The sequence below is a fragment of the Balaenoptera physalus genome (assembly GCF_965194825.1).
Source record: "Balaenoptera physalus genome assembly, chromosome: 12".
NCBI classification, from domain to species: domain Eukaryota; kingdom Metazoa; phylum Chordata; class Mammalia; order Artiodactyla; family Balaenopteridae; genus Balaenoptera; species Balaenoptera physalus.
Window position 1 is genome coordinate 72,241,563 of NC_138897.1, and position 14,620 is coordinate 72,256,182.

General features: G+C 44.1%; 1 protein-coding gene across 3 annotated transcripts in view; it reads left to right on the top strand.

The window, feature by feature from the left end:
- MYO18B (myosin XVIIIB) overlaps window positions 1–14,620 on the top strand; it is a 233,625-nt gene that overhangs the window by 134,950 nt on the left and 84,055 nt on the right. For all 3 annotated transcript variants that reach the window (XM_082416250.1, XM_082416251.1, XM_082416249.1), the window contains 2 exons: window positions 1,578–1,688; window positions 5,906–6,010. In XM_082416250.1, coding sequence (XP_082272376.1) covers window positions 1,578–1,688; window positions 5,906–6,010 — 216 coding nt within the window. The remainder of the gene's footprint in view (window positions 1–1,577; window positions 1,689–5,905; window positions 6,011–14,620) is intronic.

The window sequence follows — 14,620 nt, forward strand, 5'->3', positions numbered from 1 at the left end:
CAGGAGGCGAAGCTGACTCAACCCTTTCATCCATCTTCAGCTTCACCCATCATCTCACACTGCACTGGGCTATTGTAGACATCCAGGAGATATTTATTGATTACAACATAGCACTTTTTCCAGGAAATTTTATGTTAACTCATATAAGCTTGACATAAATGGTATTGCAGATGTCAGGAGTGTCCAAGAGGCTAGGAAAAAAATGAAAAAGAAATATTACATTTACTTGCTTTAAATGCTCCTCATTTTGGATTATCTTCCCATAACCTCTGTCATTTTAAAGGAGGCAGGGAAGGAAGTTGGCTTTTAAAGTGAGCCTGCTTTCTGCTGAGAACTACAGTAGGGGCTCTGATGCACGCCATTCTTCTTCCTCTTCACCACAGTCCTATGTAGTAGAGAATATCATCAACGTTGGGAAAGACCACAGTTGTCTTTTTTCGACTGCATGTCCATGTTAGAGAGGCAGCAATTGTAGCCTCATGAAAGCTTGCTGTGAGGTGCCAGGGCAGAGTAGCAAATGGTCAGAACGTTGTAGTTTCTACAGTCTGACCCTCTGCACTGGTGGGTTCCACGCTGCTCCATGACCAACAGCACTGAAGAGGATGCATCGATGAAAGCTTAACAGTACAGGTTCCTGCGGCCCGTATCCTGGAGAGTCTGACCCAGTAGGTCTAGAGTGAAGCCCTGGAATTGAAATTTTTTTAGAAAAAGGCACCAGGTAATTCTAATATGCCACAAAACTTGACAAGCAAGAGCTTGGATCAGTCTCTCAATTATGAAAATCAAGAAAGTAAATTCTTGAACTAGAATTGGATCCCATGACTTCTGCCTCCAGTTCTGGAGCCTTTTATGTAAGATGGCACAGCTTAAACATCACACGCAGCTCCTTTCCTGCCCTGAGCAGGTGTTGGAGGCTCTCACTGAAAAAACTCACCTCCTTAATGGGAACACAGTTCTTGGTTATGTCAGGCTTCCGGGAAGGGAGGGGCCAATCCTTACTCTGTTTTCAAAATAATGGGGAAAGAAAACGTAATCTTTTTGTGCTAGGCGTTGTGCTAAGTGCTTTATATGTCATCTCATTTCATTCTCACAAATGTATTTTAAGAAGGCTGTTTTCTACAGAGCAAGGTAACTAACCAAAGGCAAAGTGAATTGTCAAGGTAGCATCTTGGGCAAGTTATCTCCCTCTCCAGGATTTCCTGTCTTCATAAGTAAATTTTATTCTACCATCCATTCACCCACCTATCCACCCATCTAGAAGAACTTCCCTGATGCCTGCTCCAGGGATGACAAATTTGTTTCATTCTGAGAGTGTTGAGAAGGATTCCAAAATGATATCTAAACTCAGTGGCAAAGAGTGTGATTGATAGTGACGTTATGTTATGACCACGGAAGGGATAGAGGCAGTATTTGGGCTATTTATCTACCATTTCTGACCTCCCTGGCTGCCTGGGGCGGGGTGGGGGGGATAACTTGACTCTCATCCATGCGGTCCCAAAATGAAAAATGCAGCTGAAATGCTAAGAACGACACGGACGGTGTGGGTCACCCTCACGCGCTGTCCTTGCTGCCCCCAGCTCCGCCAGCGGTTTGAGCTGGAGATTGAACGGATGAAGCAGATGCACCAGAAGGACCAAGAGGACAAGGAGGAGGAGATGGAGGACATCCGCCAGTCCTGCCAGAAGCGGGTACGTGAGCCACGAGCACAGCTGTGTCCTGGGGTCCCGGCAGGGTCAGTCTGGGTGCCTCATCCTTAGAGGGAGGGGAATCCCAGGGCCTGGGGACGGACTCTTCAACCACCTGAGACCTTAGCTTCCTCAGTGCTTTCAAGGGTGCTGGAGCAGACGTACCTGTCCTAACTACGATCCTCTGAAACTGTCTAGCATAATCACCCCAAGATTTCTACCAAGAGCCCACAGTGCCATGTGACTGATGCTTTGGGTAAGGATTTATATGTTTCAAGAAAGGGACCAGTCCCTTCTGGCTATTTGCCTTGCACATCACTTCTTACATTTTATCCAAGCTCTTTGCAGACATTTCAAACAGTGTATAAGAAGGCAGTAAACCCTTGAAATCTTACCACCAAGGCACCATCATTATTACTATTTTTAAATGTTCTTTCCTCTCTCTCTTTCATTGTACCCACAAGTGCATTTTACCTAAATGGGGTCATGCTGCCTTGAAGCCTGCTGTTTTCACTGGGAAGTTTGTCCTGGGCCTCCTCTCATGTCAGTAAATGCGGATCTAATTTACATGTTTAATGTCTTATAAAAGTATTCCACCTTAGGCGTGTGCTGTCATTAATTCTCTTGTCATTGGACATTTTCTGTTTTTATGGCCAATGCTGAGACAAACCTCCTTACAGATGCATTCACTGATGTGAATGTGTAAGATGAATCTTTAAAATGGAATTGCTGAGAAGCTTTGGGTTAAGCCTCATTTAACAGGTTTTGTCTGGGCAGGATTTCTGTGGGCCTTTCATAGCCTTGGTACATTGTGAATCTCCAAGAAGGGGCCGAGTAGCATCTCCCAAAGTTGACTCTGATTATTAGTTCCCTAAACAGAGTCTCTACAGAGACCTCCAAACTGCAGGGCCTGAGAGCATGGGTGCTGGAACTCATAGACTCTTGGTTTGAATCTTTGCCCTTCCAACTTAACAACTGTGTGATTTTGGGAAAGTGATTTTAAACCCTCAACTCCAACTAAACTACACTCCATTCTCTGTATCCACTGCTGGTCACTCAGAGCCAGTTTACAAGACACACAAAAAGCCAACGTTGCTACTTTATTTGGAGTCACAGAGGCTTGGATCAAGTCCCGGCTCCATCAGCTATCAACTGTGGGGCGTTGGAGAAATCATGTAACCTTGCTAATAAGCCTCACTTCTCTCATCCGTAAAATAGGATAATGATGGCCCCCTGCCGGGTCACAGGGAAGATTCAAGGAGATCACAGATGTGGAACTATTGCACAGAACTTTGTAATGTAACCCTTGATGGTTGGAAACTTATGAGCGATACCAGTGTGTGTGTGGATTTTCAGGTAGCTGATCCTTCCAGAGGAACCAGGGAACAAACCTGGTGGTTGCCTTGCTCTTGGGTGTGACTAATCCATCCAAGAGAAGAAGGGTTCAGGGACTTGGTGCTCTGCAGAGCCCCCCAAGAGCATCATCCTGGGCGGGGCTGGAGGAGGCCTCAGTGGTGTCAGGACCTCGGCAGAGACGGGACTCTAGTGAGCAGGTCCTGGGCAGATGGGGTCGCCTTGGCATCCTGTCATCGCTCTGGGGGGTGGGTGAGGGGAGTAAGTAAGAACTGAGCCCCTCTCCACTCCCAGTGGTTGGTGCTGCTGCATCTGCTGCCCTTCCTGCTCCTCAAATACTCCTTCTGGGGCCCCTTCAGAGCTCAGCCCTTCTGGGGGTTTACATGAATCATCCCAGTGGGCCAAGTGCATTCCCCCTAGAACTCCCCAGAGTTGGAAAAGAAGAGCCATAGATTTTAGGTTCAACCAGACCTGTGTGCCCTTGAGTAAGTCTTGTAACTTCCCTAAGACTCAGTTTTCTCATCTACAAAATGGGAGCAATAAGAGAAAATGTTCTACCTTACCTACGCTGTTGTGAGAATAAGATGAAAGAATGGCAGGTGCCTTATAAACTGTAAAGTGCTGTGAATTATCATTGCGGGGCCAATTTCTGCTTATTTTCCATTATTGCATATTTGGGAGAAATGAATGAGATTCTTTGAATACCCAGTGGGCACCGTGTTTCAGGCTGGGTTCTTTATGTCTGTCAGCTTACTTAATTCTCATAAGCACTCTGTAAGGGTTATAGTCCTGGTTCTACAGATGAGGAAAATAGAGTCCCAAAGGTGAAGGGTCTTCCCCAAGGTTACCTCACTGGGAAGTAAATGAGCTCGGACTTGAACTTAGGTCTGTCTGACTCCAAAGCCCAATCTCTTAACCAAAATAACTAGATTTAAAAAGTTTTTTTTTTAATTTTGCAAATGTTTGGACTATGGAAGGCCATTTAGGAAGCACTTGATAGAAGTCAACCTTGGGCAGTGCTGCATCCTTTAGCACTTCCCTGCACATGAACTCACCAAAGGCTCTGATAAGTACTGCATGGAAGGCCCTGTTAACTCAGTGGCTCTCCCACACTTATTCTAGCGTGGACTTCCCTCCCTTCCCCACACACACACAGTATATGTGTGAACACCATGTGGAAATGTTCTACAGAACACACTCCAGAAAACTTTGCCCTGCTTGATACATAATTTTTATTGTATATTTCTCAAAACGAGTTTCAGCTTTTGCAGTCTTCATTTTAAGCAGGTGTGAGCAGAGTGCCTTGTGCCTCTCACTCTTAAAAGAAGATTTTGAAACGAACTTTCTTCTGAAATGACCATCCATCAGTACTTTTTTTCTGTCCGTGGGTCAGGAGATGGAAGCCCCCAGGCCCTGCCCATGTGCCCTCAGGTGAAGGGAGCACAATTTCTAGTGCATTCCAAGAGTGCCTCCGAGCATCATGAGTGCCCCGAGCCAGGACCCTGATGAGTTGGAGATGTGACCCAGACCCTCCTGAGGCTTTTCCATGGACAGATTTATAGAGGGGGAGGGGGAGGTCAGAGAAAGGTGTTTTTCTCCTATGACAGATACTAACATTGACTGCACATCTAGTGACTGCTCTGCTCAGTCTGTCTATCACCAGGGCAAGAAATCAATCGTTAGAGACCTGGGTGGGAATGCCTATGGCTGTCTTGTGTGGCACAAGAGCTGGGGCCAGGAGACGGCATGCTAACTGTTCTCAGCAGCAGTTGATGTAGGAGTCTATGCTTCAGGCCCGCTCTCTGACTCAGTTTACCTGTCTGTGAAAAGAAGGTCATTGAGAGCACAGGATGGAGAAAGGAGGAAGGGGTGAGACAACACACATGAGAGAGTCTGGTGCAGAAGAGGATGTGCAAAGAACCGTTATAGTGGGGCATCCACTTTAGCAGGGAGTGCCTGCCTTTGCTGGGTGATTACTGAGAAATCAGAGCCAATTGTAAACTAAATGAGTTGCTCGTAGCCAAAGGTCTTAGTCAGTTTGGGCTGCTATAGCAGAATATCGTAGACTGGGGGCGTGGGGTGGGGGAGCTTAAACAACAAACGTATATTTCTCACAGTTCTGGAGGCTGGAAAGTCCAAGATCGAGGTGCTGGCAGATTTGGTGCAGGGTGAGGGCCCTGCTCCTGGCTTGTAGATAGACGGCTGCCTTCTCACTGTGTCCTCACGCAGTGGAGGGAGAGAGGAAGCAAGTTCCCTGGTGTCTCTTCTTATAAGGGCACTAATCCCAGCATGGGGGCTCCACCCTCATGACCTCGTCTAAACCTCACTATCCCCCAAAGGCCCCATCAGCAAATAATACTGCATTGGGATTAGGAATTTTGGAGAGACAAACGTGCAGTCCAAACACCAAATAATCTCAAATGCAACTTTTTTTTTTTTTTGCTACATCACAGTGTATTTAATAAGCAAGGTGAATGCATTTTATTGTGCTGGATACAATGTTGTGCAGAGTCTTAAAAAGTCAGAGTGCCAAGACTTGTAACTATTCAAGCTAGGTCATGGCAGAGGAAGGTGACATGTGTTAGGAAATGGGAAAGGAACTGGGGGCGGGAACTTCACAGTGAATGGCAGGGGGCTCCCCGTAATTGGCCAGCTCTCCCCATAGTTGTCCGGCTCCTGAGCTTTTAGGCTCCCAAGTCCTCTGACAGAGACACCCCCTCCAACTGCTAGGTGAGCCGTTGTGGAACTGGGCGAGGGGCCATGAACTCCACCTCCCCCACCCCATCCTCCAGAGGGTCCCTGCCTCGTGGGGTTTGTCGGGTAGAGCTCTTGTATCCTATGCCTTCATCTGCCCTTTGTGCCCACAGCTCCGCCAACTGGAAATGCAGCTGGAGCAAGAATATGAGGAGAAGCAGATGGTCCTCCATGAGAAGCAGGACTTAGAAGGCTTGATCGGAACCCTCTGCGATCAGGTAAGAGGGAGACACCAGCAGACATTTGGGAAGCGCATCCCCTGCCTCCGGGGGCCCTGTTAGAGAGCTGATTCGTGGGGTGACCAGCTAGAGGGGTCTTAGGACCAGCCCAGGGTAGACCTTTCAGCTGGCCTCCACCTGCTCCTCCCAGGCGCCTTCTTCACCAATTCTGTCTCTGCCCTCACTCACTGCCTCTTCAGAGGGCACCTTCCATGGGGGGAGTCTTCACACAGCAGGGTTCTTGGAAGAACCCTTGAGAATAAAGAGAGTGGGCCCAGCCACAAGTGACAGACGAGGTCACCTTGCCTTCAGCCGCTGTCGGGGTGAGAGTGTAGACAGCCTTTGCTTTGATGGGCTGACTGTGAATGGCTGCTGTGCTCAGAGCTGGCCTCGTGAGAACAGACTTTTGCTGAAGGCAGAGTCAGGCCAATGGCGCTTTAGACCCTAGCTGGGCCACTTCTGTCTCCTTGGCTTTGCGTGATCTAATGAACTGCTCTGAGCTGCTGGAGAGCAGAGCCTTGTGGGGTTGTTGCCGTCGTCGCCGTAGACCAGGGTTGTCAGCTGCAGCACTGCAGACGTTTTGAGCTGCATCATTCTTTGTTGTTGGCGGCCGGGGGTTGGGGGGTGCTGGGGGAGGTGGCGCTGTCTCATCGTAGGCTCTTTGAGCACCATCCCTGGCCTCCACCTCCTAATGCCAGAAGCATCTCCCCCAGTTGTAACAACCAGCAGTGTCTACGGACGTTACCACGTGTTCCTCCAGGACGCAATCAACCTCCCTCTTTACAGAGAACCACTGCTGTGAAGGAAGCAGCCAGCAGGGCCCAGAGCCAGCTCCCGGTATCAGAGTTGGGGGGAATCGCTCCTCCATGAAACCCCGACATTGGAGAGGAATGCTGGTGGCTTCCATGATTTCTTTTTAAATATCACAGGACTGTTTTTTAATGTATCTGCTTAACTTGTGTTCATTGTCTTTGAATTAGTAACGACCTTGCTGTCAATAACCTCCCCACAGTCGTTCGTCTTGTTCACAGAGGAATGTGGGCCCCTCCAAACGGTCATCCAGGGCAGCCAGGCTTCGGACAAATAGGTGCTCACTATGTTTTGTTTTGTTTTTTTATTGAGTAAATGAGTGAGTTCTAGAGCGGGACCCCTACAGCCGTGAGAGCGAGAGTCGGAAGCTGAGGACATCAGTGGGAGGACTACATGATCTTCCTTTGGGTTTTCTGGGTTTTCAGCCGAGCACACTGGGGCCACCGAGTGCAGAGCCACTGAGGCTCCTCTCCCTTCGGCATCCGCGCGAGAGAGAACACCCCAGGATTTGATTCTGGAATGATAGTCGGAAATCATTGGGAGAAGGTTGCCTTCTATCCAGCATGGTCTGTTTAAGAAAACAAAGGAATTAATCCAGTAAAGAAAGGTTTTTATAAATATTGCTAAAATTTGAAGTTTTACATGCAAGGAGAAGGTAACTTTAAGTGAACGAGAAGCTAATTTTGTGTTAGTCACCAAGCTGGAGGCTTTGAATAACATCGCATTGGATACTTTTAAATGTCTTAGTAAGACATTTGCCAAACACATGGGAAAGCAGAACAGACAGTGTAATTGATGCTTGTGCATCAAGAGGACAGGGTTCACAGAAATTAACATTTTGCCGCATCAGATTCGGATGCTTTTAAGGAAGCAAAGCATTTCAAAAACAGTTGGTGGCCCCTTGGTTTCTGTTCCTCATCTCCCATCCCTTTATCCTTCCATCTTTTCGTCCTTCACTCCCAGAGGGGACCACTCTCCTGAGGTTGGAGGCTTTAATTCCCCTGTGTGTATATTTGAACTTTAACTGTATACAGTACATGTGATTCTGCCTTTACTTCTACTGCCCTTCCGTACTCTGTTTTTGAGATTCCTCCATGATAATACATGTAGCTCTAATCTTTTCTTTTTTAACTGCTACACAGTATTCATTTTCTTTAATCCTACTCTTCTGTTGGTGGATATTTAGCTGTTTCCATTCTAGGACGCAGAGCTACAGTGCATATTCTTATACGTGTCTCCCTGTGCACGTGGGAAAGAGATTCTCCAGGGTATGAATCTAGAAGAGCAATTGCTGGCTGTTAGGAATGTACCATTTTGGAATTATTAGATGTTGCCCAGATTGTTCCTCAGAGTGATTGTGGCGGTTTACATTGTCACCAGCAGTTTTTTCTTTGCTACCACACATTCCCCCGCCCCCCGACACGTGGCACTGTCAGACATTTAAAGATCTTCACCAGTTACTGAGTGTTAAGTTGTACTGCTTGTCCCTCATGACTAGTGAAGTTGTGCATTTTTCACGTTTATTATGGTTTTCTCTTATGTGAGTTGCCTGTTTGTAGTGTTTTGTCTTCACCTTTTTTTTCTATTCATTATTCACGATCCTGATCCAAGATGCTAAACCACTTTTGGTTGTATATTTTGCAAATATCTCCTACTCTATGGATAATCATTTCACTTTGTTTATAATGTTTTTTACTTAATAAAAAGTGTTTTTTATGTAGTCATATTCATCAGTTATGGTTGATTCTTTTAAGATTTCTTTCCTTAACAGAGTTCGTAAAGATATTTCACCATATTTCTGAAAATTTCTAAAGTTTTGAGCATTTTTAGGCCTTTAACCCAGCTAGATTTTATTTTATTTTTTAATTAATTAATTTATTTATTTATTTTTGGCTGCGTTGGGTCTTCGTTGCTGCGCGTGGGCTTTCACTAGTTGCGGCGAGCGGGGGCTACTTTTCGTTGCGGTGCGCGGGCTTCTCATTGTGGTGGCTTCTCTTGTTGCGGAGCATGGACTCCAGGCACGTGGGCTCAGTAGTTGTGGCTCGCGGGCTCTAGAGTGCAGGCTCAGCAGCTGTGCCACACGGGCTTAGTTGCTCCGCGGCATGTGGGATCTTCCCGGACCAGGGCTCGAACCCATGTCCCCTGCACTGGCAGGTGGACCCCCAACCACTGTGCCACCAGGGAAGTCCCACCTAGATTTTATTTTGGTATGTGTGAGGTAGGAATCTATATTTTCCCGATATAGACGACCTTTGTTTTATTTCGTGAGTAATTTTTTCTACAATTTCCATATATGTATGGCTGTGTTTTGGGGCTACCCATTCTGTTTAATTGGTTTATTCTTCAGTTCCTGCACCATGTGGTCTTAATGGCTGGGTTTGATAACTTGTAAACAGCTTATCTTTCTCATCTCTAAAATTGTCTTAGCTATTTGCGATCCTTTAATCTTCTTTTTGAGATTCCATAACAAAGCCTGGTGGGGATTTTCAAATGCATTGGTTTGTAAGTTAGTTGGGAACAAGTGACATATTTTTTTAATATTGAAGTATTGCAATCATGAGCATGCTATGTTTCTTCATATATCTATGGCTTTCATAAATATATTTTTTATTGTAAATTAATACCTTATAATAATAAAAAATAATATTTATTTTATTGTATATTTTATTATTTTTTTCCATATAAGTCTTGAGCTCTTCTGTTAGATTTACTTCTAGGAATCTTGTTGTTTCTGTGGCTCTTATAAGTAGAATATTTTTCTATACTTCTATTAATTATAGTGGTACATGGGGATACACTTTGCTTATAATTGTGTTATAGTTTTCTCTTTATATATTTTGAGGTTATATTTTTAGGTACATTTAAGTTTGTTATTGTTTTATTTCCTTGGCACATTGTACATTGTTCTTCTGATTGTTGTATGGTGTCCCTTTTTTTCTCTGTGAATTATTTTTGCCTTATTTTATTTTGTGTGATTTCTTTTAGTTTGCCCGCAAGACCTTTTTTATCTCTTTGTTTTTAACCTTTCTCTGTGTGTGTGTCCCTTAAACAGATGGATACTTTTTAATGCAATATTTTAGTCTCTAACTTTTCATTGGAGAATTTAATTCATTTACATTTATATAATGACTGATACATTTGAAATTATTTCTATTCTTTTGTGTTTAATTTTGTTGGTTTATTGCCCCCTTTCTTTGCTTCTTCCTTTATTCCTTTCCTCCTTTGGGGTAGATTGATAATGTCTTCTATGATCTCTTTTGTTCTATTAGATACTATCAGTTCCTTCATATAAATGAAACAAGTGAGGCTCAAAAGGTAAAGCACATTGCCCAAGATCATATAGGTTGTTAGTGGCCTACGTGAATTCGAAGTGAGGTCTATCAATATATTATTTGAAAACCTGTATTTTTTAATTAAATCTAACACCATGCTGCTTAAAAAGTGATTAAGGTTTAGTTAACTAGAATTATCCTTTTCTGGGCCATCTTCTTTCCTAATGTTATCAGGCAATCCAGATCTGCCATTAATTTGCTGTGCAACCTTCAGCTACATACGTTCTCTCTAAGCCTCAATTTCCCCATCTGTAAAGTGGCTTGATTACCCCTAATAACATTTTTAGATCATTTGTTAAAAGTGCTTAGAGAGTTCTTTGATGACAGACATTGAACAACTGCCCCAAACAATTTACCCTTAATGATAAATGGTGAAACAATCCAGGTTGGAACAGAGTTTCCCACAACAACACTAAACATCATTTAGTTTTATTGGTTAATTATTCACCAGCTTTATCTAAATTTGAATCTTTGTGCTGCAAAATGTAAACTTGCAGAATGACATTTATTTCCCATTAACCTAATGAGTTTTGGGGTGTTTTTTTTCCCCCTCCTTTTGCGTAGCAATTTATTATGAAGGGGAGGATGACTTGGTCTGAGGTTTTGTTGTGAATTTGTTTGCAGTGATCCCTCTGGAAGGGAGATGGTGCCAGCATTTTCAGAGCCTTTCTGGCAGCAAGAATGGGGTCATCCTGATGTCCCTGATGCTGACCTGCCCCACAGGAGAATTAAAGGCACTTTAGGATGTGTGCAGAGCAAGAGCAGATACAAAAATGAGGAAGGTGCAAAAGCATGCTGCTTGAGTGTAATCATGGCAAAGAATCTGGGCTCTCGAGTTAATAAGTCCCGGCTCAGATTTCACCAGGCACTCTGGTGCAGTGGTTAGAGACTTGAATTCTAATACTGAGCTGCCTGGGTTCCAGTCCCTGGGTAGCCACTTAGGAGCAGTGTGGCCTTGGGCTGATCACTTACACTCTCTTGTTTTATCGGTTGTGCCTCCATTTCCCTATGACAGTACATACTGAAGAGCTCCACACAGCTCACAAGACGTGAGCTGGCCCCAGGGAACTTCTCTCATTCTGTGACCTTCCCCATCCCTGTGTTTTATACCCTCATGCTAATCACCCAGAACCGCATATTCAAGATGGTTTCTCAGCTGTGCCCCTTCCTGCACCTCACCTAACTTGCTCCTGCTTACTTGAGACTGTGTCTAGTCCCATCCCGGCCTTGGCTGGGATGCTCCTCTGTGCCTTCATAACACCCTTTTTTTTTTTTTTAAATTAAAGAGCAAACCATAACCTCTTTTCTTGTATATTTTACTAAAATTACCTCTTTGCAGTCAGAAAAGTTGGGTTCGTATCCTAACTCTGCCACTTATGATTAGCTGTGTGATCTTGGGCAAACTGCTTCACTTTTGTAAGCCTCAGTCTCATCATCCATAAAACGGGAATCATAATACTTCACACCCCATAGATTCACCATGCAGACTCCACGTGTTCATACCCATAAAGCGTTTAGAACAGTGTCTGACGCTTAGCAAGCCCGAAGTGTAAGCTATTACTATTTTAATAAAGGCAATAATAATAATGTCACTTTAAAGAGACTATCACAGGAGTGAAATGCAGTAATATGTGACAAAGGGCCTGGCACCATGCCCAGTCCTCAGCTCCTCAGCTCAGGAGGAGATATATATATATAAATATAAATACACACACCTCAGCATTTTAAACTTAACAAAGCAATAAATCTGAGAACTAAGAGGCTATATTCTAAGAACCAACTCATTTTTCAAAGAATTCAGAACTGGCGGTAGAAAAATAACACAAAGTCTAGAGGAATACATTCCAGGTCATCAGACAGTACTCATAATCTTTTATATTTGTGAAGCATTTGACAGTGTACAAAGTGCTTTTCGATCCATTATCACATCTGATCCTTGTCTTATCTCAACATGGAGGATAGGGATTTTTTTTTTTTTTTTTTTTTACCTCTTCCTTTATAGATGAGGAAACTCAGGCTCTGAGAGGTGGCATGACTCAGCCTCAGTCCCACCGCCAGCAAGTGGCGAGCCAGGGTTTCAAGCCTGGGCCACCTCATTCTAAATCCCAAGTTCTTTCTAGAATATTCCGGGGCATTCTGAGCATCCAGGAATTGGTTGCACTTGGTGTGGAGGCACAGATGTCCAGGGGTGTAGAAACTGGGTTCCATGGATGACACACCTGCACCCCATTTTCTTGAAAACTCCCCATCTGACCAGTGGTGCCATGTTCCTTCCTCTGGTCTCCTGCAGAGAAAGAGGCTGTTAGTTTCTTTCAGAGACATTAACCCCAATGCTTTTGAAGTAGGTGTTCTGTTTCTAGGGGAGACCATGGGCTGTCAGGGTTTCATGGGGCCCCTACCTGATTCTGCACCTCGCTTGGTTTGTCTTGGCCTGTACTGTTGGCCACTGGGAGTTGTTAACGAATCTAATTCACCCTCCCCGTGCCAAGTCCAGGCTGCGGCTTCTTCAGGAGCCACGTGACTACTGTCTTGGAGGACAGGATCCCGGGGGAGGGAATGTGCTCACCTCTGGGCAAGGTCCCTCTGCAGAAAATAGCCTGTCTTTATACGAGCAAAAGAGACCCGCTCAAGGGACAGAAAAGCTTGATTTAGACCTTCAAAAGCAGCACAAGTATTTCTAATACCATTTACTGATGTGTAACATACATGCAGGGAAGCACACCTTATCCCACCTGTACTGCTCAATGAATTTGCATCAGCTCTTAAAGCCGGCACCCAGATTAACACCACAAACAACCCCGCCTCCTGTATTATCCAGTCACTGCCCCTCCAGGGTAACTGCTGTCCTGACTTCTGTCAGCAGAGGGCCTCGCCTGACATGTAAGCTCTTGCAAGGTGATGGCTATGGTACACATTATGAGACAGAATAACTTTGGATCCTTACAGGCTGTGATAACAGTCATGACAGCAGCTCAGATTTGTTGTGCCTTTACTATGAGTCATGCTGTGGGCTAAACACCTGTTTAATTTCCACAGCGGCCCTGTGTGGTTGCTGCCATTCTTTTTTTTTTTTTTTTTACATCTTTATTGGAGTATAATTGCTTTACAATGGTGTGTTAGTATCTGCTTTATAACAAAGTGAATCAGTTATACATATACATATGTCCCCATATCTCTTCCCTCTTGCGTCTCCCTCCCTCCCACCCTCCCTATCCCACCCCTCTAGGTGGTCACAAAGCACCAAGCTGATCTCCCTGTGCTATGCGGCTGCTTCCCACTAGCTATCTATTTTACGTTTGGTAGTGTATATATGTCCATGCCACTCTCTCACCTTGTCCCAGCTTACCCTTCCCCCTCCCCATATCCTCAAGTCCATTCTCTAGTAGGTCTGTGTCTTTATTCCCGTCTTGCCCCTAGGTTCTTCGTGACCTTTTTTTTTTTTCCTTAGATTCCATATATATGTGTTAGCATACTGTATTTGTTTTTCTCTTTCTGACTTACTTCACTCTGTATGACAGACTCTAGGTCCATCCACCTCACTACAAATAACTCAATTTCATTTCTTTTTATGGCTGAGTAATATTCCATTGTATAGATGTGCCACATCTTCTTTATCCATTCATCTGTTGATGGACACTTAGGTTGCTTCCATGTCCTGGCTATTGTAAATAGTGCTGCAATGAACATTGTGGTACATGACTCTTTTTGAATTATGGTTTTCTCAGTGTATATGCCCAGTAGTGGGATTGCTGGGTCGTATGGTAGTTCTATTTTTAGTTTTTTAAGGAACCTCCATACTGTTCTCCATAGTGGCTGTATCAATTTACATTCCCACCAACAGTGCAAGAGGGTTCCCTTTTCTCCACACCCTCTCCAGCATTTATTGTTTGTAGATTTTTTGATGATGGCCATTCTGACTGGTGTGAGATGATATCTCATTGTAGTTTTTATTTGCATTTCTCTAATGATTAATGATGTTGAGCATTCTTTCATGTGTTTGTTGGCAATCTGTATATCTTCTTTGGAGAAATGTCTGTTTAGGTCTTCTGCCCATTTTTGGATTAGGTTGTTTGTTTTATTGATATTGAGCTGCATGAGCTGCTTATAAATTTTGGAGATTAATCCATTGTCAGTTGCTTCATTTGCAAATATTTTCTCCCATTCTGAGGGTTGTCCTTTGGTCTTGTTTATGGTTTCCTTTGCTGTGCAAAAGCTTTTAAGTTTCATTAGGTCCCATTTGTTTATTTTTGTTTTTATTTCCATTACTCTAGGAGGTGGATCAAAAAGGATCTTGCTGTGATTTATGTCATAGAGTGTTCTGCCTATGTTTTCCTCTAAGAGTTTTATAGTGTCTGGCCTTACATTTAGGTCTTTAATCCATTTTGAGTTTATTTTTGTGTATGGTGTTAGGGAGTGTTCTAATTTCATACTTTTACATGTACCTGTCCAGTTTTCCCAGCACCACTTA